The 21,751-nt window shown below is 39.8% G+C and overlaps 1 protein-coding gene across 7 annotated transcripts in view; it reads right to left on the reverse strand.

Annotated features, from left to right (window-relative positions):
- Positions 1-3,962: 3,962 nt before the first annotated feature.
- The window catches only part of LOC110493179 (GPI-anchor transamidase component PIGU-like), a 40,146-nt gene continuing 22,357 nt past the window's right edge, over positions 3,963-21,751 (reverse strand). For 2 of the 7 annotated variants that reach the window (XR_016487648.1, XR_016487650.1), the window contains exons 4-7: positions 16,351-16,494; positions 9,927-10,868; positions 9,697-9,821; positions 7,684-7,694 (exon numbers count right to left, since the gene is read on the reverse strand). Coding sequence is in view for 4 of the 7 variants with exons in the window: in XM_090204291.1 (XP_090060417.1) it covers positions 10,544-10,868; positions 16,351-16,487 (462 nt within the window). In the remaining 3 variants the exon portion in view is untranslated. Of the gene's footprint in view, positions 7,400-7,557; positions 7,695-9,696; positions 16,495-18,304; positions 18,523-21,751 lie in introns of those variants that run through there. The other 5 variants (XM_090204293.1, XR_016487649.1, XM_090204292.1 and 2 more) reach the window with 5 other exon arrangements.

Below are 21,751 nucleotides of genomic sequence, written 5' to 3' on the forward strand. Positions count from 1 at the left end.
ATGTTCTCCTATCTCGTAATTTCGAGATACAAATTTTGAATTTCGAGAACCAATTTTTGGGAGTGGCAGGAATGGCCTTCCATACATTTCCCCATACAAACCACTGGCAAAATCTCCTCACAATGATCTCAAATTGTGTTTTTAATACACAATGAAATTAAACACAGACTATCCCTTGCTAATCCGGGGACTCTCTGGTATGTTGTGGTGAACTGTCATTACAATTGCTTCACAGGAACCTGGTATGATTAAGGTTGTAGTGTGGGAAGCCACTGGATGGCTCAATGCACTGCCTACTGTCAATGAGCATGCAGCCAAAGTTACTAACCACTTTTGCAGAACTAGTGCTCTCAAATCATATCCTGATGTCGACAGCAGATGATGATTGTATTCATAACATGACTAACATACATTTTGAAAAACAAGTTATATTAACTGGCTAGCTAGCTAGCGTTAGCAACATTAGTTGGTCAATAAGACAGAGCTAGCGAACCAGCTGAGCTGGCAAACAATGTAACAAAAGTAGAATTGTGGATTCAAAAAATACTCCAACAGGCTGAGCATTTCAGGAATCACAGAAGCAAGTACCGCTGGTGCACTGTTCAATTCTTTAGCCATTGAAACAATTTGTTTTTGGATGAAAAACTAAGAGTATACATGTCACAGTGGCGTCATGCCCATAGGGGGCACAAAGGCACATGCCCGCTCAGATTTATCCAGTGTTTTACTTCTGCAATAATTTCATTAATTACTAAACTTAATTTAAGCTATGTGTAGCCTATTAATTCCTTCTTGATGAATAAATAAAACAATGTTTTGTTATTTCTCTGTAATACTAGCCACCTAGCAATTTTATGAAGTTGGCTTTAGCCAGCTAGATAGGTTATCCAATCTCCCAACCCAATAACTAGGTATCAATTACTAAATATACTGAATAAGACTCACATTACTTCCAATCTTTTACTCAGATTTTAGCAGATGAGCATTTTTGGTTTCATAAAAATAGAAAAACACCAGGATACAGGCAGCTCAATAGGTATACTTAGATATGCATAAAAATAATTGGTTTTAATTACTTGTCTTACCTGTCCTAAACAATCTCTTACCGACTTGAGTTTGGCAGCAGTTACCTTAAATGCACCAGTAACACTTTCTAATAACATTCAAAAAAACAATAAAAAAGTATATGAATAAGTATTTCATTATTTATAAACATGTTTTAAACATGCGTAAACATTTATATGTATCAGAAAACGAAGCTTTTTTAATGACTAATTATTGTAACATTTAATCATTAAGAAATACATTGTAAGAATTACAATTCATTAGCATGTAGAACATTTCTGATAATTTGTAAACATTTATAACCATCTATAATGGCTTATTCATGAGTTATAAAGTTTAAGCAATGCACCTTATCCATCCGTTACTATGACAGAACATTCCAGTTATGTTTTCCCGCTATACTTGGCAGTGGTGATCATTGGATACACTGTAAACCTGTCATTCCTGTGTCCGAAAGCCCATAAACAGTTACATTGACTCAATTGAGGTTTTGAATTGGGGACCTGCTGACACACATTTGGGTTATACGTATATATACGTATACGTATATATAGCATATATATATATATATATATATATGCTTCTACACCTGCATTGCTTGCTGTTTGGGGTTTTAGGCTGGGTTTCTGTACAGCACTTTGAGATATCAGCTGATGTACGAAGGGCTATATAAATACATTTGATTTGATTTGATTTATACCACCAGTGGTGTTCCAGTAAGGAATCCAGTCTGGGTCACAAATAGCCTTGAGATTATGATTTAACTGGCATTGACTCCAGCAAATGCTGACCCCAAGAGAAGAGTCTATTCACATTCCTTCCACATTTACTTTTATCAAAGCTGGCAGAGGAAATTGGAACAGTGCCACATGTTATCTAGGCCTCAGCATAGTCTATGTGCAATAAATGCTTTGATAAACATTTGCCATTTAGTAGCCTACATTTTTTTTTTTTTTTTGTCAGTCTGATTTTAATGCCTGAGTGGATGTCTGAGTGAGGCTCCAACGTTTTGAAGTACGATACAAAAGCATTCCATTCTACCCTTTCCAGGAACTAATGAGCTCTAGGACAAAAAAAAATAAAAAGACAGCACTATATCCAAACAATAGAGCGCTTCACAAGCCCAAAAGAAAACAACGCAAAGGAAAAGTCTCTTTGAAATGGGCAGGGGAGTCTGGTTGTCATGGGGGAAACTACGATTACATAACGTAAGACCTGTTGCGTCCATTGAAATAGCTATAATTCAAACTTCTAGCAGCAGACCACTGGATTTGATTGAGACAGCCACACAAAATAACTTAAACTAGAACTTAGTTAGAAAATAAAGTTAGTTGGAGCAAGTGGATGTCTGTTCTTTCTTTTGGCAATTGGTCTATCGCTCTATGGAAACCTACTACAACACAACATATTGCTCAGACTTACATGAAGAAATAAGTCTATCTTTGATTCATTGTACTTTAGTTGCTTGAATGATTATATTAGTATACGTTCCTTGATCTGAAATCAAGAGTCAAAAAGACCAAGGAGTACTAAAAGTTTATAATTGACCACACATGCGGATGCTGTAAAAATAATATAATTACAGTAGCAGTGGACTTTGGACATTTAAAGAGCAGCAACTGCTCCTAAAAAACAACTTTTCATTTAGAAAACAGCCTATGTGCCATCGATATGAATCGGAAACATTTATTCTACTGTCAAAATGTACTACAAAATGTAAATAGGATAATTTGTCATAACGTCAGTCTTTTCCAAAACAGAGTTTTGTTAATGTCCAAAGTCCACTGGTACTGTAATTATTATCAAGGAACGTGTACTAATATACATTCTTTAATGTTATCATCATACATTGTATTCAGTATGTAAACATGTGATTTATTTAAGCAATAAGGCCCGAGGGGGGTGTGGTATATGGCCAATATGTCAAGGCTAAGGGCTTTTCTTAGGCACGACGCAACGCAACGTCTGGACACAGCCCTTAGCTGTGGTATATTGGCCATATATCATAAACCCCTGAGGTGCCTTACTACTATTATGAACTATTTACCAACGGAATTAGAACAGTAAAAGTATGTGTTTGTGAGCCAATCAGCATTCAGGGCTCGAACTACCAGTTTATAATTAGTATATGATTATAAAAAAAATAAAAAAATACTTGGTGGAAAATAAGGTTCATCTGGCCATAGCCTACAGGATAGAAGCCCTTAACATTTGAGTACATCCCTTATTTATTTCTCTCCAGAGAATGATTGAAGCTCACTTTAACCTAAAACCTACGGTATAATGTACTGTATCAAAATGGCGATGTTAATTTAATTGTTAAATTGAAGAAGGAAACTTGCAGTCCCCCATAACTCTGTGTGAGACTAGTGAAAAAATACATTTTCCATTTGAAAATGAGTTAACAACTGTCACACCCTGGCCTGATTATTTTTTGTATTCTTTATATATTTTTGTTAGGTCAGGGTGTGACATGGGTGATGTATTTGTTTTTGTACTGTCTAGGGTTTTTTGTAGGTTTATGGGGTTGTTTACCATCTAGGTGTTTATGTATGTCTATGGTTGCCTAGATTGGTTCTCAATTAGAGGCAGTTGTTTATCGTTGTCCCCGCCTTGGGAACCATATTTAGGCAGCCATCTTCTTTGGGTATTCGTGGGTTATTGTCTATGTGATGTTGCATGTTTGCACTCAGTTTTGATAGCGGTCACGGTCGTCTTGTTATTTTGTTTGCTTAGTGTACTTCGTGTTTTTTTTCGTCTTTCATTAAAAAGATGTATTCACATCACGCTGCGCTTTGGTCTCCTCAATACGACGATCGTGACACCAACACAAGTTACAAACCCACTATAACTTGTCAGTTACTACCAACCGAATAAAACGGTTTGGGAAGCACAAGTGTATGTATGGCTTTAATCGATGAACCAAAGTCTAGGGGGGAAAAAAGTGGGTCAAAGGCTTTGTTTTCATGCTAGTGTCATAAAACTTGTTCAGCAAAGAGATACAGAAAATAACCCCCTAACTGTATCAACCATTAGGCGTTACATAATCTGTATTTTACGAAGACCTCAATTAAGAGCAAACCAAGCCCCTGAAAGTGGGTTGATCTTCACAACAGTGTGGCAGTCTCACTGCAGAATAGACTTTAGATGAGTGACCCAGCTTGTAAAATCATGTGACGACCCAAAGGCCGACATAGATGTACAAACAGATTTTAAACAAAATACAATTCCAGAAGGGAGGGTCGACAGGGGCTAATGATTGGCCACAAGGTCTGCTCTAAGTTGATCAGCTGAAGTGACAAGGTTAAAAAATAAATTGTCCACACCACCTGCTTCTATGGATTAAAATGGGTGATCCAATAGGCTATTCCAGGACCGGAATAGGCTTCCAGTGTGCTGCACATATAGTGTCTTCAGAAGATATTCATACCCCTTGACTTATTCCACATTTTGTTGCGTTACAGCCTGAATTCAAAATGGAAAAAAATTCTCACCCATCTACACACAATATCCCATAAAGACAAAGTGAAAATGTGTTTTTAGAAATGTTAGCAAATTTATTGAAAACAAAATACAGAAATAACTCATTTACAGAAGTATTCACACCCGAGTGAATACTTTGTAGAAACACCTTTGTCAGCAATTACAGATGTGAGTCTTTCTGGGTAAGTCTCTAATGGCTTTCCACACCTGGATTGTGCAACATTTGTACATTAATCAAAATTCTTCCAAGCTCTGCCAAAGTGGTTGTTGATCATTGCTAGACAACCATTTATAAGTACTTGCTATAGATTTTCAAGTAGATTAAAATCAAAGCTGTAGCTTGGCCACTCAGGAACATTCACGTCTTCTTGGTAAGCAACTCCAGTGTAGATTTGGCCTTGCGGTTTTGGTTATTGCCATGCTGAAAGGTGAATTAATCTCCCAGTATCTAGTGGAACTGAACTGACTGAACTTGGATTTACTCTAGGATTTTGCCTATTTTGCTCCATTCCGTTTCTTTTTTTATCTTGAAAAACTTCCCAGTCCTTAATGATTACAAGCATACCCATAACATGATGCAGCCTCTACTATGCTTGAAAATATGAAGTGTGGTACTCAGTAATGTGTTGTATTGGATTTGCCCCAAACATAACACTTTGTATTCGGAACAGAAAGTGAATTGCTTTGCCACATTGTTTGCAGTTTCATTTTAGTGCCTTGTTGCAAACAGGAGGCATGTTTTGGTATATTTTGTATTCTGTACAGGCATCCTTTTTCACTCTGTCAATTAGGTTAGCATTGTGGAGTAACTACAATGTTGTTAATCCATCCCCAGTTCTCCCATCCCAGCAAATAAACTCTAACTGTTTTAAAGTCACCATTGGGCTCATGGTGAGAACCCTGAGTGGTTTACTTCCTCTCCGGTAACTGAGTTCATAAGGATGCCTGTATCTTTGTAGTGACTGGGTGTATTTAATAACTTCACCATGCTACAAAAGATATTCAATGTCTGCTTTTTTATTTATCTACCAATAGGTGCCCTCCTTTACAAGGCATTGGAAAACCTTCCGGGTCTTTGTGGTGGAATTGGTGTTTAAAATTCACTGCTCAACTGAGACCTTACAGATAATTGTATGTGTGGGGTGCAGAGATGAGGTAGTCATTCAAAAATCAAGTTAAACACTATTATTGCACACAGAGTGAGTCCATGCAACTTATGTGACTTGTAAAGCACATTTTTACTCCTGAACTTATTTAGGCTTGCCATAACAAAGGGGTTGAATATTTATTGATTCAATACATTTCAGCTTTCCATTTTAAATTTGTTAAAAATAAAATAAAACATAATTCCACTGACATTATGGGGTATTATGTGTAGGCCAATGACAAAACAAATCTACAATTAATTACTCTTAAATTCAGGCTGTAACACAACACAATTTGGGAAAAGTCAAGGGATGTGAATACTTTCTGAAGGCACTGTATCGGTATCCCCCCAAAAACTACAACCGGTACTGTAGCCATCATTCATAGCCACTCATTCAGCAAATAAAACATTATCCGTTTCAAAATCACCCTGGTCTTATGTAAAAAATAAAATAAAAACACATAAACATACCAAACAACTTAACTACTCATCCATTTACCAAATGATTGACGCAAAAAATTTAGAACAAAAATCAGGGCTGGCAATAAATAAATACTATAAATACAAATAAATACACATAAATCCCTAATTTGTATAAAAAAATGGCATACATGAACATTCGAGTTGACACGGAACACATTCACCAAGCAGAGTGCATCACGAGAGTTCAGAGGATTCCAGATCATATCTCATTGTCACTAAGTACAGAGTACCATTCAGATTCCATTTTTCTCAGAGAAGACAGACACACTCCAGTAAATGGGTGTCTTATCCCCAATATCTTTTGCCTATGCTCTTGCAAATAGTGACAATGAAGGAGTCATCAGATACTCATTGAGAGAAGAGTAGCAACTTACCAACAAGTTGTACAGACAGTTATAGTTGGACACAGTGCTTAGTGTATTAGGAAAGCAAAACTTAAAGGGTTGTGTTCATTAGGCACCAAACAGAAGACAACGTCCTGAAACAGAGGTGGACTACTTGGAAAATACTAAATACCAATTTTTTTACGCAAAATGTTTTTAAAAGTTTTCCGTTGCGTGCCCAAATAAACACATTGGCTGATAGACAGACTGACAAATCACTGTTGTTTTCCTATTCAACTGACGCCCTCTGCTGGTAAAAGAGCAGATCTGTCTGGTTTACATATGCACCCAAGTGCCCAAAGGCTCACATCTGCACAATTCATCTGCTTGTTTTCAATGTGAGTGACAGTGAGTCCTAAGGGCATAAGAAAGTAAATACAGAAAAGAGGTAGGACCAAAAAAAGCAAAAGAACCCAGACCAGCAACCCAATCACCTACATGCCAAAATATATATCTCACCTACTCATCAGAGCAACAGAACAGACAAAAGGTAGCACATCTTTCACCGCAGCCACTTAACCTCCATGTCTGCTCCTTCCTTCATTTCTTCAGGTTTGCTCCAGTGGGACCTTCAGAAACACCAAGGCTGGTCTATGTGGGAGCAAGGGGTTGGTTGGGCTGTTTGTTTAAGACCTCAGAAATAAGAACTCGAAGTGTGGGGTAATGTTCAGTCATGCAGCGGTCCCATCCCTGCCTGTGTGTGTGTATGAGTATGTGTCGTCCACTACTTGAGAACCAGAGTGGCCTCGCTACCGTCTTTCCTCCTCAGGTACTGGCCGTGGGTTAGGTGATGCTCTCGCTGCAGGTACACGTAGAAGTAGTCCGACACCCCCAAGATCTGAGAAGAAACAAAGCAATATTAACAGAAATCCATCTGTGAAAATTATAATTTCAATAGTTAAAAGGTACTGTACTCTAATCCAGCTGATTTCACACTGAAGATGCCTGTACCAATGCTAGCCTACCCAGCTGTGGAGCCCATTCCAGCCCACTCACCTGTGCCACGTTGAAGAGCAGTGTGATGGAATAGTAGAAGTTGGCACTACCCGCGTAGATCCAGAGGTGCCAGAGGACGGGGAACAGCGCGGAGCACGCCAACAACACAACCAGCACCAGGAAGATATTCCTCAGGACTAGAACACAAGGCAAATAAAGTCAATATAAAACTATATAATGTACAGTCATATCATTCTTAATGAGCCTAAAACCAAAGCTTTTTCTTGTAGAAGTTTCCCCCAATCTTAGTGTACAGAAATCGCCGATTGGTGTTGTGGAGTTGGGGAGACGGCATTCGTGGCAGGTGTGCCTTCTATATCTCTCTATTGCCAGGTATTTACAAGGGCAGCCATAGAGAGCGCCTCCTTTCAATCTGGGTCCATCACCCAAACAGAGTTGAGGAGTTGAGCAAGTCAACAACTCACAACTACCAGTATGAGTAATTGAATGCGATTTCCAACATCCTTTATTGCATAGAAGAGGACTTCCTCACCTCTTTGTTTGTGTGGGATTCCGGCTGCTAATGGCTAATTCAGGCAGTCATTAAAAATCCTAATTCATACATCCAACTGTTCAAGACAGGAAACATCAACTGTTCATCACGCTATGAATCTATTAAACAATCCATTCCATTTTCCAACCATCTTCATGTAAATAAAGACTCCAACTGCATCTTCTGTCTCTGCTCTCTGACCGGACGGAGCCCACTGTAGATGGGCATCACCATTCCAGTTCTACAACCTCAACACTTTACACTTAGCCAGCTAACTCGCTCTAGTAAATATTCTGCAATTAGTGCAAGCCCAATCATGACGGTGCAATGCAGTTTCACGGGTGATTACACAATGTGTTAATGTCTTTACTGTACCTCTCCCTATCAAATAAATACATGACTAATTGAAAGGACTCTGTATGAACTCCAGTTCAGAAAAAGGCAAACTTCAACCTTTAAAACATCACTGACCACTCTCTACCCTAGCTGGCTATAGTCCCAACTTCTGTTGGCTATAACTAAATAGATTATCATTAAACTGGATGACTCATTAGATTATGCTTTCTGAAATACCATCCTGGCTTTTCTTGTTATTGAGCTTTGTGTTAGATGCCTGTGGTGCATCAGAAATCAGTTTCTATTGTTGACTTTGACAAAGCTGAGTCATCCCCTCTTCCTGCTTCTCTTTGTAAAGAAACTAGCCCTTGACCTGGTCTGAAAACGAACCCTAAATCAGTAATATATGCCATTTAGCAGACGATTTCATCCCAAGCGACTTACATTGATGCCTGCATACATTTTACATATGGGTGGTCCCGGGAATCAAACCCACTATACTGGTGTTACAAGTGCCATGCTCTACCAACTGAGCTACAAAGGACCATTGTTTCTCAATCCTGGTCCTAGTGACCCAATGGTGTTGGCAATTATTTTTGTTTGCATTATCACTAACACAATTGATTCAACTCGTCATTAAGCTTTTGAATTGTGGAATTAGGTGTGTTACAGCTAAGACAAAAGTACATTCCTTTGGCTGGGACAAAACCTACTGTACTGCGGGTCACCTGCAGCAGGATTGAGGATTACTGCACTACAGTATTAGGGATGACGTTAAGGAGCACACCCTCTGACGGTTAGTTCTCCTAAAATAATTGTCTCAGTTGAGCTTTGTCCATGTCCAATGCCGTCTGTTGTGCAGCTCATAAAACATGTTTCCAAAACCTCTCACTGAGTACCCACCACCCCAGCTGTTCCATCGATTGGATTTATTTACAAGCCCTTGATTAGTTCAAAGAGGTTTGCTAGCAGTGAAATAGATAGCTAATGAAGAGAGCAGAGGTTTGGGAAACACTACCCTCACACATACAGTACAGCGGGATCTACACAATAGATGACACGGAATATTAATGTAGCGCAACTTTGTACAACTTCTGAGGGATGAAGACAGGGGCGAAGAGTATTCCAGCCTCAACAGAAATATCTTTAGGACAGAGTTCAGTAGGTGCGAAATGGAAGCGTTGAAACGAGGAGGTACTGTCTTAACTTGTCCAATAAGAAATGCTTGTGCTCGTCTTCTGTTGCAAAACAGTTTGCTACGGTGTACCCTATCGAACGCAATCCATGGCTCATGGGAAAGAACCACTCACATCTGTAGAGGTGGTTCCAGGCCGGCAGAAAAGCCATATAGAGGGCGATGTCGCCCACGGTGGGGTAGAACTTGAAGATGGAGATGATGGCGATCTGCATGAAGATCAGAAAGACTGGGTGCTCCCTGGGACAGAGGACAGCAGTGTTACTATACAGCAGCCTTTTTAAGACTAAATAATTTACAGGACTTATAGATGACACTTTTAGATGGGATACATCATATACACACGTGGTCCTGTGTGGCTACGTAGAGCATGAAAGTTGTAACACCAGAGTAGTGGGTTCAATTCCCGCAGGGGCCATTTACAACTGCGACCTGGCCAAGATAAAGCAAAGCAGTGCGACACAAACAACAGAGTTACACATTGGATTAACAAATGTACAGTCAATAACACAATAGCAAAGTCTATATACAGTGTGTGCAAATGTTGTATGATTAGGGAGGTAAGGCAATACATTCTTTTAATATTTTTTATTTATTTAACCTTTATTTAATCAGGTAGGCTAGTTGAGAACAAGTTCTCATTTACAACTGCGACCTGGCCAAGATAAAGCAAAGCAGTTTGACACAAACAACATAGTTACACATGGAATAAACAAACATACAGTCAATAGTACAGTAGAAAAAGTCTATATACAGTGTGTGCAAATGAGGTAAGATAAGGGAGGTAAGGCAATAAACAGGTCATGGTGGCAAAGTAATTACAATATACCATTTAAACACGGGAGTGAATAGATGTGCAGAAGATGAACGTGCAAGTGGAGATACTGGGGTGCAAAGGAGAAGGCTAAATAAATAAATACAGTATTAGGATGAGGTAGTTGGATGGGCTATTTACAGATGGGCTATGTACAGGTACGGATGCAGTGCTTTGTGAGCTGCTCTGACAGCTGGTGCTTAAAGCTAGTGAGGGAGATATGAGTCTCCAGCTTTAGTGATTTTTGCAGTTCGTTCCAGTCATTGGCAGCAGAGAACTGGAAGGAAAGGCGGCCAAAGGAGGAATTGGCTTTGGTGGTGACCAGTGAGATATACCTGAAGGAGCGCGTGCTATGGGTGGGTGCTGCTATGGTGACCAGTGAGCTGAGATAAGGCGGGGCTTTACCTAGCAAAGACTTATAGATGCCCTGGATGCAGTGAGTTTTTGGAGTTTGTGCTACAGGATGCAGATTTCTGTTTGAAAAAGAGAGCCTTAACTTTCCTAACTGCCTGTGTATATTGGTTCCTAACTTCCCTGAAAAGTTGCATATCACGAGGGCTATTCGATGCTAATGCAGTACGCCACAGGATGTTTTTGTGCTGGTCAAGGGCAGTCAGGTCTGGAGAGAACCAAGGGCTATATCTGTTTCTGGTTCAGTTTTTTTTGAATGGGGCATGCTTATTTAAAATGGTGAGGAAGTCACTTTTAAAGAATAACCAGGCATCCTCTACTGATGGGATGAGGTCAATATCCTTCCAGGACACCCGGGCCAGGTTGATTAGAAAGGCCTGCTCGCTGAAGGGTTTTAGGGGGCGTTTGACAGTGATGAGGGGTGGTCGTTTGACCGCAGACCCATTACTGATGCAGGCAATGACGCAGTGCTCGCTGAGATCTTGGTTGAAAACAAAAGAGGTGTATTTGGAGGGCAAGTTGGTCAGGATGATATCTATGAGGGTGCCCGTGTTAACGGATTTGGGGTTGTACCTGGTAGGTTCCTTGATAATTTGTGTGAGATTGAGGGCATCAAGCTTAGATTGAAGGATGGCTGGGGTGTTAAGCATGTCCCAGTTTAGGTCACCTAGCAGCACGAGCTCTGAAGATAGATGGTGGGGGGGCAATCAATTCACATATGGTTTCCAGTACACAGCTGGGGGCAGAGGGTGGTCTACAGTAAGCGGCAATGATGAAAGATTTGTTTCTGGAAAGGGGGATTTTTAAAAGTAGAAGCTTGAATTGTTTGGGTACAGACCTGGATAGTAAGACAGAACTCTGCAGGCTAACTCTGCCCCCTAGGTCAGAGTGGCGAAATAATTACAATTTAGCAATTAAACACTGAAGTGATAGATGTGCAGAAGATGAATGTGCAAGTAGAGATACTGGGGTGAAAAGGAGCAAAAAAACAAAAACAATATGGGGATGAGGTAATTGGGCGGTTATTTACAGATGGGCTAAGTACAGGTGCAATGATCGGTAAGCTGCTCTGACAGCTGATGCTTGAAGTTGGTGAGGGAGATATGACTCCAGCTTCAGAGATCTTTGCAATTCGTTCCAGTCATTGGCAGCAGAGTACTGGAAGGAAAGGCGGCCAAAGAGGAGTTGGCTTTGGGGGTGAAATATACTTGCTGGAGCACATTCTACAGATCGGTGCTGCTATGGTGACCAGTGAGCTGAGATAAGGCACGGCTTTACCTAGCAAATACTTATAGATGACCTGGAGCCAGTGAGTTTGGCAACGAATATCAATGTGACCAATACATTTCTTTACTTGCACAGCCAAGTCAAAAGGGTCACAAAATACGACTAAATGGTTGTCGTCTGGAACCCTGCCTTGTAGGCTTTTCACTATAGGCACTGTCCAACCTTAGAGGCCTTTTTCATTAAAGTAAAACTATCTTAGCAATCAACACTAGCCTAGCTCAAGACTCCTCTCTCGCTCTCCTCAGCAGCAGGTCGATACATGTAAGGAGTGAGAGAATGGTGCTGAAGCGCAAAATCGGGGTGAATGATAAGTAGCCGTGGACAATTTGGCCGGCTACAATTATCAGCTTTTAAATTTATTTTAATTACCTGCTAATGGAAACCTGCTAGGAGCATTGATAGCAAATATACAGTTGAAGTTGGAAGTTTACATACACTAAGTTCACAGTACCTTTAAACAGCTTGGAAAATTCCAGAAAATTATGTCATGGCTTCAAAAGCTTCTGATAGGCTAATTAACATAATTTGACTCAATTGGAGGTGTACCTGTGGATGCATTTCAAGGCCAACCTTCAAACTCAGTGCCTCTTTGCTTGACATCATGGGAAAACCAGAATAAATAAGCCAAGATTTCTGACATTTCACATTCTTAAAACAAAGTGGTGATCCTACATTTTTACTTGGATTAAATGTCAGGAATAGTGAAAAACTGAGTTTAAATGTATTTGGCTAAGGTGTATGTAAACTTCCTACCTCAACTGTAGCTGCAATCAGCAATGAACAGGGTATACATATGACCGAAAGGACAAGATGAGTTGGATAAAGTTTTTATATGATAGTGCTCGCCATCTTCCTTTATGTACAAACTGAAAGCATTACCATGTTGATATCTCAACACCACAAGGATGATGCAAGTGAAGTTTAGTCTAGTGCTGTAGGTTAGTATCTTTGAATGCAGCAGGTAATCATTCTTAAGGTAATTACTTCATGATTTAAGTTTACATACCAAATATGGGGTCAATTTAACTAATCGTTTGTGATTTGTGAAATATTTTCAGTGTTATTTTCACAATATTTCACATTGTCTGTATCATTTAAATGTAACATTTATTTGCACAAGGCATCGTCCACTTGATCATCAGATATTGCTCTAAAATCCTATGCCACTGGTGCCAATGACATCTATAGTGCAACCAACTAGTTTGGTGCAGCCATCAAGGTTACAGTGACTTTATTTTCACAGAGCTTCTAAGGACATACGCATAAGGTATACAAACCAAAGTTCATGGCCCCATATCCATCAGTCCAGTTCTTATAGCCCTGGTGTGATATGGTTCCATCTAAATGCAGCAACTAATCTCATTCTCAAATTAATTTGAGGGTAATTAATTGAGTCTTTATACCAAATCTTGAGTCAATCTGACTTACAGGCTGAGTACACCACTCGCGTCGCGTGCACGAGCGTTGCAAAATAAATTTAGACATACATGTTATTCAATTATTGCACCCACACTGCTCGCGTGCACCAACGAGCGACTGCATTGCCAAGGGCTAAAGTCAGTTCTATTTGTGACGCAGATCGCGCTGGAAGTCCTGCCTCTCCCACCTCCTCATTGGTTTATAGAAGCAGGTACCCAAGTGCCATCTCCTCATTGGTTATACCCACATGGGTGACTGAAAGACAAACAAGGTCAGTGGCGGTAATGCACCTAATTTATGAAAGTTGCCAATCGCAATGTAAAGTCAAGAGAAGAAAAAGCCTGGGAGGAGATATGACTAGAAACCATTTGGTTGACCGTTTTATGTGTAGATTAATTGGCGGAGTAGAGGACCTTGTGTATTTCAGGTAAAATAACAACTCAATGTTTATATCCCAGGACAAATTAGGTAGCAAGCTAGCTAGCTAAATTGCCATAAATGTTTAATGCTTTTCGACTTGTCTCCAAATTAATATAATTGGTCACAGTTTGTTTTGATATTTTAACCTGCGTGTCGTGATCGCGTTTGGTGTGGGGGATCAAAATACATTTATGCACGATGGTGCACGCATGCAGCCGGTTTGGGTTCCGTGTTACGGTTCATGGGAAGATTAAGTATTTTTAGCATTAGCATACAGTGTATTCAGAAAGTATTCAGACCACTTCACTTTATCCACATTTCGTTAAGTTACAGCCCTATTCTAAAATGTATCTCCAATTTTTTTAAATAAAAAAATATAAATCTACACACAATACAAAAACAGGGTCAGACATTTTTGCAAATTTATTAAAAATAAAACTGAAATATCACATTTACTTAAGTATTCAGACCCTTTACTCAGTACTTTGTTGAAGCACATTTGGAAGCGATTACAGCCTTGGAGTCTTCTTGGGTATGACGCTACAAGCTTGGCACACCTGTATTTGGGGAGTTTCTCCCATTCTTCTCTGAAGATCCCCTCAAGCTCTGTCAGGTTGGATGGAGAACATCACTGCACAGCTATTTTCAGGTCTCTCCAGATATCAAAATCGGGTTCAAGTTCGGGCTCTGGCTGGGCCACTCAAGGACATTCAGAGACATGTCCCCATGCCACTCCTGCGTCGTCTTGGCTGTGTGCTTAGGGTCGTTGTCTCCTTGAATGGTGAACCTTCGTCCCAGTCTGAAGTCCTGTGCGCTCTGGAGCAGGTTTTCATCAAGGATCTCTGTACTTTGCAGTTGTGCCAAGCTTGTAGCATCATACCCAAGAAGACTCGAGGCTGTAATCACTGCCAAAGGTGCTTCAACAAAGTATTGAGTAAAGGGTCTGAATACTTATGTAAATGTGATATTTTTTTTGCAAATTCATAAAAAATAAACTACAAACCTGTTTTTGCTTTGTCATTATGGGGTATTGTGTGTAGATTGATGAATGGACTGTATGTGCATCTATAGGTACAGTGTGGCCATATTTGAATGCATTAAAACTATTCAAGACTGATGTAATAAGTATAAAAACAAAATCTGGAGTGATTCTGAAATATAGTTCATGAGAAGATCATTGCAGATGATGTTGAGCATTAGCGTTACATAGGAAAATAATGAATTGTTAAAAAGCGACTGCCTTTAAAAAGCAATGACTACCTTTGAAAACAGCCTATGTAGTATTGATGAGTCAAACACTTATTCTAGGGAAAATAGGATACATTTAGGCCAAAGTAAATCTTGTCTAAAACGTAGTTCGGAACATCTATGCAGCACAACAAGTAACTGACACGGGGTGAACAGCTGCAGTGATCACTCTCTATCCAATAGCAGACAGCGCTCAGCAGCTCTGCCAATTTACATAAAACAACACAGTGCACATTTTGTTACTTGAGAACTCCCCCAAACACATTAGTTAGATGTAAAATTGCACAACTAAAGCATCCTCTGCAAAAACTTCAAAATTAATTACAGTTATATTAGATTCATTCTGGGGTTTTGAGGAAGTGAAATTGGCTAGTGTCTCATGGGGGACAAATATCCTTAACCAAACACAGAACCGGTCAGGAAACACACCGCCAAGACTGAAATCTAATTTTTCTAATGAGCAACAGAAAAACACAGGTGCCAATCGGCGTGTTCATTGGCTCTATAATAGTTTCCTTGTTTATTGGGATATCAATACCAAATTCAGTGTGGTTCATCTTAAAGTTTCAAGTTAATAGGATTTGGTGTAGTGGACTTAGTGGTTTAAATGGACACGTAAAATCAGACTTTTATTTGTCTCTAATTTAGCCATCTTTTGACCAATCCTTTAGCTTTTCTGAAAATAGGTTAAGACGTACTATGGGCCTACATTCCATCTGGTGTCATTAGGTTCTTTGGTTCATTTGGACCAAATCGTGGTTTTAGCCTCCTAACAAATAGGACGTTTTGAGTGAGGTGAATGTGCAGCTCGAATGATGTAACCATTACATTTTTTTACTCACACAGCCAAGTCAAAACCAATTAGCGTTGCATAGTCTAAAAAGAGAATTGTTTTTCTTTTAAGATATCAATGCCAAACTTAACATGGTTCATCAGGGTAATGTCTTTGACGAGTCAATCTGGAGTCAAACTGATTTATGGTTCATGAGGAGAATATTTATAAAGTATTTTTTGCATTAGCATTTGTGCTAACGTGCATCTATTGGTACAGTGCAAACATATTTGAAGGGTTACTGTATTTTGCCCCACAGATCTGGGCTCTTCTGAACCACAAAAATGACAACCTTAGTCTCTCCACACTGAGTTGAAGAGCTGATGAAGGGGACTCACTTTAGCTTGATGGAGAGTGGAATTGTGTAGAAGAACACGTTGATCTGAAAGACACAGATGAAGAAGAGGCGGAAGTGCTCAAACATCTCGGCAAAGAAGTACCAGAAGAGGCCTATGTTGGGGGTGAGATCTGGCATGGAGAGGCTGGGGAAGAGACACAGAGAGAAGCATTCACACAGTAGGAGGGAACGATCACACAATGCATGAAGGCCCTTTCATAATCAGTGTTGGGTTACCTAGTGTTAGTTACCTGAAAATGTAATATTACTCGTAAAATTTTACAAAAGTATTGTGCTATTTAAAATATTACTTTGTGTGGAAATAAGTTCTATTACTAGTTATTACTTTGCGTAAGTAAGGCGAGCGGTGATTGATATGCTACTAACTCAGGTTTGATCACTACTAGTTTCTCCTTTCATCTGTGGCGGTGCTGTCCTTTGCTAGTCTACAAGTGCTGCACCATCATATGGGCTGTTTAATTAGCCATTCTCAAAGTATTCAGATCCCTTGACTTTGTCTACATACATTTTTGTCCCTCCATTTACACAATACCCCATTGTACAAAGCGAAAACAGGTTTTTAGAAAATGTTGCACATGTATTAAAAATAGAATTCAGAAATACCTTATTACATAAGTATTCAGACCCTTTGCTATGATACTTTAAATTGAGCTCTGGTGCATCTTGTTTCCATTGATCATCCCTGAAATGTTTCTACAACTTGATTGGAGTCCACCTGTGGTAAATTCAATTGATTGGACATGATTTGGAAAGTCACTCGCCTGTCTATACAAGGTCCCACAGTTGACAGTGCATGTCAGAGAAAAAAACAAGCCATGAGATCAAAGGAATTGTCCGTAGAGCTCCAAGACAGGATTGTGTCAAGGGCGAAGATCTGGGGAAGGGTACCAAACAAATTCTGCAGCATTGAAGGTCCCCAGGAACAGAGAGGCCTCCATCATTCTTAAATGGAAGAAGTTTGGAAACACCGAGGCTCTTTCTAGAGCTGGGCGCCCGTCCAAACTGAGCAATCGGAGAAGGGCCTTGGTCAGGGAGGTGACCAAAAAATAGATGGTCACTCTGACAGAGCTCCAGACTTGCTCTGTGGACATGGGAGAACCTTCCAGAAGGACAACCATCTCTGCAGCACTCCACCATTCAGGCCTTTATGAAAGAGTGGCCAGACGGAAGCCACACCTCAGAAAAAGGCACATGACAGTACACTTGGAATTTGCAAAAAGGCACCTAAAAGACTCTCAGACCATGAGAAACAAGATTCTCTGATCTGATGGGAAAAAGTTTGAACACTTTGGCATGAAGTCCAAGCGTCACATCTGGAGAAATCCTTGCACAATCCCATGGTGGTGGCAGCATCATGTTGTGTGGATGTTTTTCAGCAGCAGGGACTTGGAGAGATCCTTGACAAAAACCTGCTCCAGAGCACTGGGGGCGAAGGTTCACCCTTGAAGAGGACAACGACCCTAAGCACACAGCCAAGACAATAGTGGCTTCGGGAAAAGTCTCTGAATGTCCTCGAGTGGCCCAACCAGAGCCCGAACTGGAACCCGATCGAACATCTCTGGAAAGACCTTAAAATAGCTGGGCAGCGATGCTCCCCATCCAACCTGACAGAGATTGAAAGAATCTGCAGAGAAGAATGGGAGAAAATCCTTAAATACAGGTGTGCCAAGCTTTTAGCATAATTCCCAAGAAGACTCAAGGCTGTAACTGCTGCCAAAGGAACTTCAATAAAGTACTAAGTAAAGGGTCTGAATACTTACAGTACCAATAAAAAGTTTGGAAATCTACTCATTCAAGGGTTTTTCTTTATTTTTTTTACTATTTTCTACATTGTAGAAACATAGTGAAGACATCAAAACTATGAAATAACACATATGGAATCATGTAGTAACCAAAAAAAGTGTTAAATATACTTTAAAGTATCCACCCTTCACCTGGAATGCTTTTCCAACAGTCTTGAAGGAGTTCCCACATATGCTGAGCACTTGTTCACCTCTTTTCCTTCACTCTGTGGTTCAACTCATCCCAAACCATATCAACTGGGTTGAGGTCGGATGATTGTGGAGACCAGGTCATCTGATGCAGCACTGCATAACTCTCCTTCTTGGTCAAATAGCCCTTACACGGCCTGGAGGTGTGTTGGGTCATTGTCCTGTTGAAAATCAAAATGATAGTGGGACTAAGCGAAAACCAGATGGGATGGCGTATCGCTGCAGAATTCTGTGGTAGCCATGCTGGTTAAGTGTGCCTTGAATTCTAAATCAACGACAGTGTCACCAGCAAAGCAGCCCCACACCATCACACCTCCTCCTCCATGCTTCACGGGGGGAACCACAGACAAAGAAAAGAAACAACCAAAGAAATGGCAGTTGGAACCAAAAATCTCAAATTTGAACTCACCAGACCAAAGGACAGATTTCCACCATGTTCATTGCTCGTGTTTCTTGGCCCAAGCAAGTCTCCTCTTCATATTGGTGTCCCTTAATAGTGGTTTCTTTGCAGCAATTCGACCATGAAGGCCTGCTTAAAGTAGTCTCCTCTGAACCGTTGATGTTGAGATGCGTCTATTACTTGAACTCTGAAGAACTGATTTTTGGGCCACATTCTGAGATGCAGTTAACTCTACTGAACTAATCCTCTGCAGCAGAGGTAACTCTGGGTCTTCCTTTCCTGTGGCAGTCCTCATGAGAGCCAGTTTCATCAAAGCACTTGATGGTTTTTGCAACTGCATTTGAAGAAACTTTTAAAGTCCTTAAAATGTTTCGTATTGACTGACCTTCATGTCTTAGAGTAATGATGTACTGTTGTTTTGCTTTGCTTATTTGAGCTGTTCTTGCCATACTATGGACTTGGTATTTTACCAAATAGAGATATCTTCTGTATACCAACCCTACCTTGTCACAACACAACTGATGCTCAAACGCATTAATAACGAAATCAATTCCACAAATTAACTTTTAACAAGGCACACCTGTTAATTGAAATGCATTCCAGGTGACTACCTAATGAAGTTGGTTGAGCGAATGCCAAGAGTGTGCAAAGCTGTCATCAAGGCAAATGGTGGCTACTTTGATTTGTTTAACACTTTTTTGGTTACTACATGATTCTATATGTGTTATTTCAGTTTTGATGTCTTCACTATTATTCTACAATTCATTGAGTCTTTATACCAAATCTTGAGTCAATCTGACTTATGGTTAATATTTTTAGCATTAGCATAAAGTGCATTCAGACCTTCACTTTTTCCACAATTCGTTAAGTTAGTCTTATTCTAAAATAGATTTAAAAATAAATATAACAATCTAATAAATCTACACACAATAGCCCATAATAACAAAGCAAAAACAGGTTTATACATTTTTTTGCTAATGTATAAAAATAATTTAAAAAACAGTCCCGGTCACTGAAAAACATCAGCACAGCATGATTCTGCTTTCCGTTTGGCCACTCTACCATAAAGGCCTGATTGGTGGAGTGCTGCAGAGATGGTTGTCCTTCTGGATGGTTCTTCCATCTCCCTAGAGGAACTCGTGGAGCTCTGTCAGAGTGACCATCGGGTTCTTGGTTCACCTCCTTGAGAAAGGCCCTTCTCCCTGATTTCTTAGTTTGGCCGGGCGGACTGCTCTAAGAAGGATCTTGGTTGTTCCAAACTTGATTAAGAATTAAGAATGATTAAGGCCAATGTGTTCTTGGTGACCTTCAATGCTGCAGACATTTTTTGGTACCCTTCCACAGATTTGTGCATCGACACAATCCTGTATCGGAGCTCTACGGATAATTCCTTCGACCTCACAGTTTGGTTTTTGCTCTGACATGCACTGTCAACTGTGGGACCATAATATAGACAGGTGTGTGCCTTTCCAAATCATGTCCAATCAATTTACCACTGGTGAACTACAATAAAGTCGTAGAAACATCGAGGATGATCAATTGAAACAGGATGCACCTGAGCTCAATTTTGAGTCTCATAGCAAAGGGTCTGAAAACGTATTTAAATAATTTTGTTTAATTTGCAAACATTTCTAAAAACCTGCTTTTGCTTTATCATGGGGTGTTGTGTGTAGATCGATGAGAAAAATGTACAGCACAGTTGAAAGATATGTGCCAGATGGAAATCAATAGAGAAGTCTATGGAGATAGGTGGGAAGGGCTGATAGTAGCTGAGGGGTGGGATTAAAAGCTCATGAGCTGTAATAGTTAGGACCAAAAACATATCACGTATACCAGATATGTAGGAGTACCATTTTATGTGTAATGTGTATATCAAACTGTATTTCTATAATGTAATATTGTGCATAAAATTACCATGTATGTAAAGTGTATAAATAATAAGTCACCAGAGGTGTCACCACACTAGCGCCCTATAAAAATATATTGTTGCAGAAAACGTGGACGGGATCAGATTCCAGATATTAAAAACGTGAATTCAACAATATTCACATATATTGGAACGTAGTAGGAAATTCATTCATTTCCCCAAGATTACCATAAGACATGAACAAAATCCATCAATGATTTATATTTTTCTTAAACTTTCTGTAAAGGCAACAGCACAGGAATGCCAGTCTCTATGAGCGCGTTTGTCTGGGTGTAGCCGTTAGCAATGAGGCTAATGTAATAACAGCTGTCTTCTGGTAGATGGAAAGGCTTTCCCAAAAACCTTCTCAATTAAATGTTAACTACAAAGTAGCCTATACCAACCTGGCAGAATGATATCAAGATTATTTGCATCAATCCAGTCGCCATTTGTTTTGCAAACTCTGCAATCACCGTTATTTTATCAGGGAATCACGAGAGCTACAGAAACATTGTTAAGCAAAAAACATAGTTGAATTAAAGGGCAACAAAAATGTCTTACATTTTTCCAAAACCTCATAAGTAGTGGTCTCCTGATGTGGTTTAAACATCAAATTTGGCTGTTTTATACTTTTTTTTTTTGAGAGCGAAAACCTGAAAATGGTAACCTAAAAAAACTAAACCGAGAAAATTACATTTGGGAAAAAACTGAATCAGGCAAAAAATAAAACTTACTTTAAAAAGGACCCTACCACACAAAGTACTGTTTCGTACCCATAAAGCAAAAGCTAAGTGAAAAGTCTCTGCGCTTGTTCGACACTTAAGGCGACTGCCCACTGACTGATCTTCAAATCGCCTTGCATCATAAATAACTTCCCATTATTATTTGTAGTTTAAATTGGTCACAATTTGCCCAGAACACATCACTCATTTTATGCTCTCGAACACCCAATCCAACGGCACCTTGAAAGACACCATACCAACAACGGTCACCACTACACAACAGCTGTTACTAAATTCTCCAGCAACGTCCTATTTTAGTCAGCTTTTTGGATACGTGAGAATAGAACGTTTTGTAGTAGAAT

The sequence above is a fragment of the Oncorhynchus mykiss genome, chromosome 17 (assembly GCF_057628025.1).
Source record: "Oncorhynchus mykiss isolate SJ-2025 chromosome 17, ASM5762802v1, whole genome shotgun sequence".
NCBI lineage: Eukaryota > Metazoa > Chordata > Actinopteri > Salmoniformes > Salmonidae > Oncorhynchus > Oncorhynchus mykiss.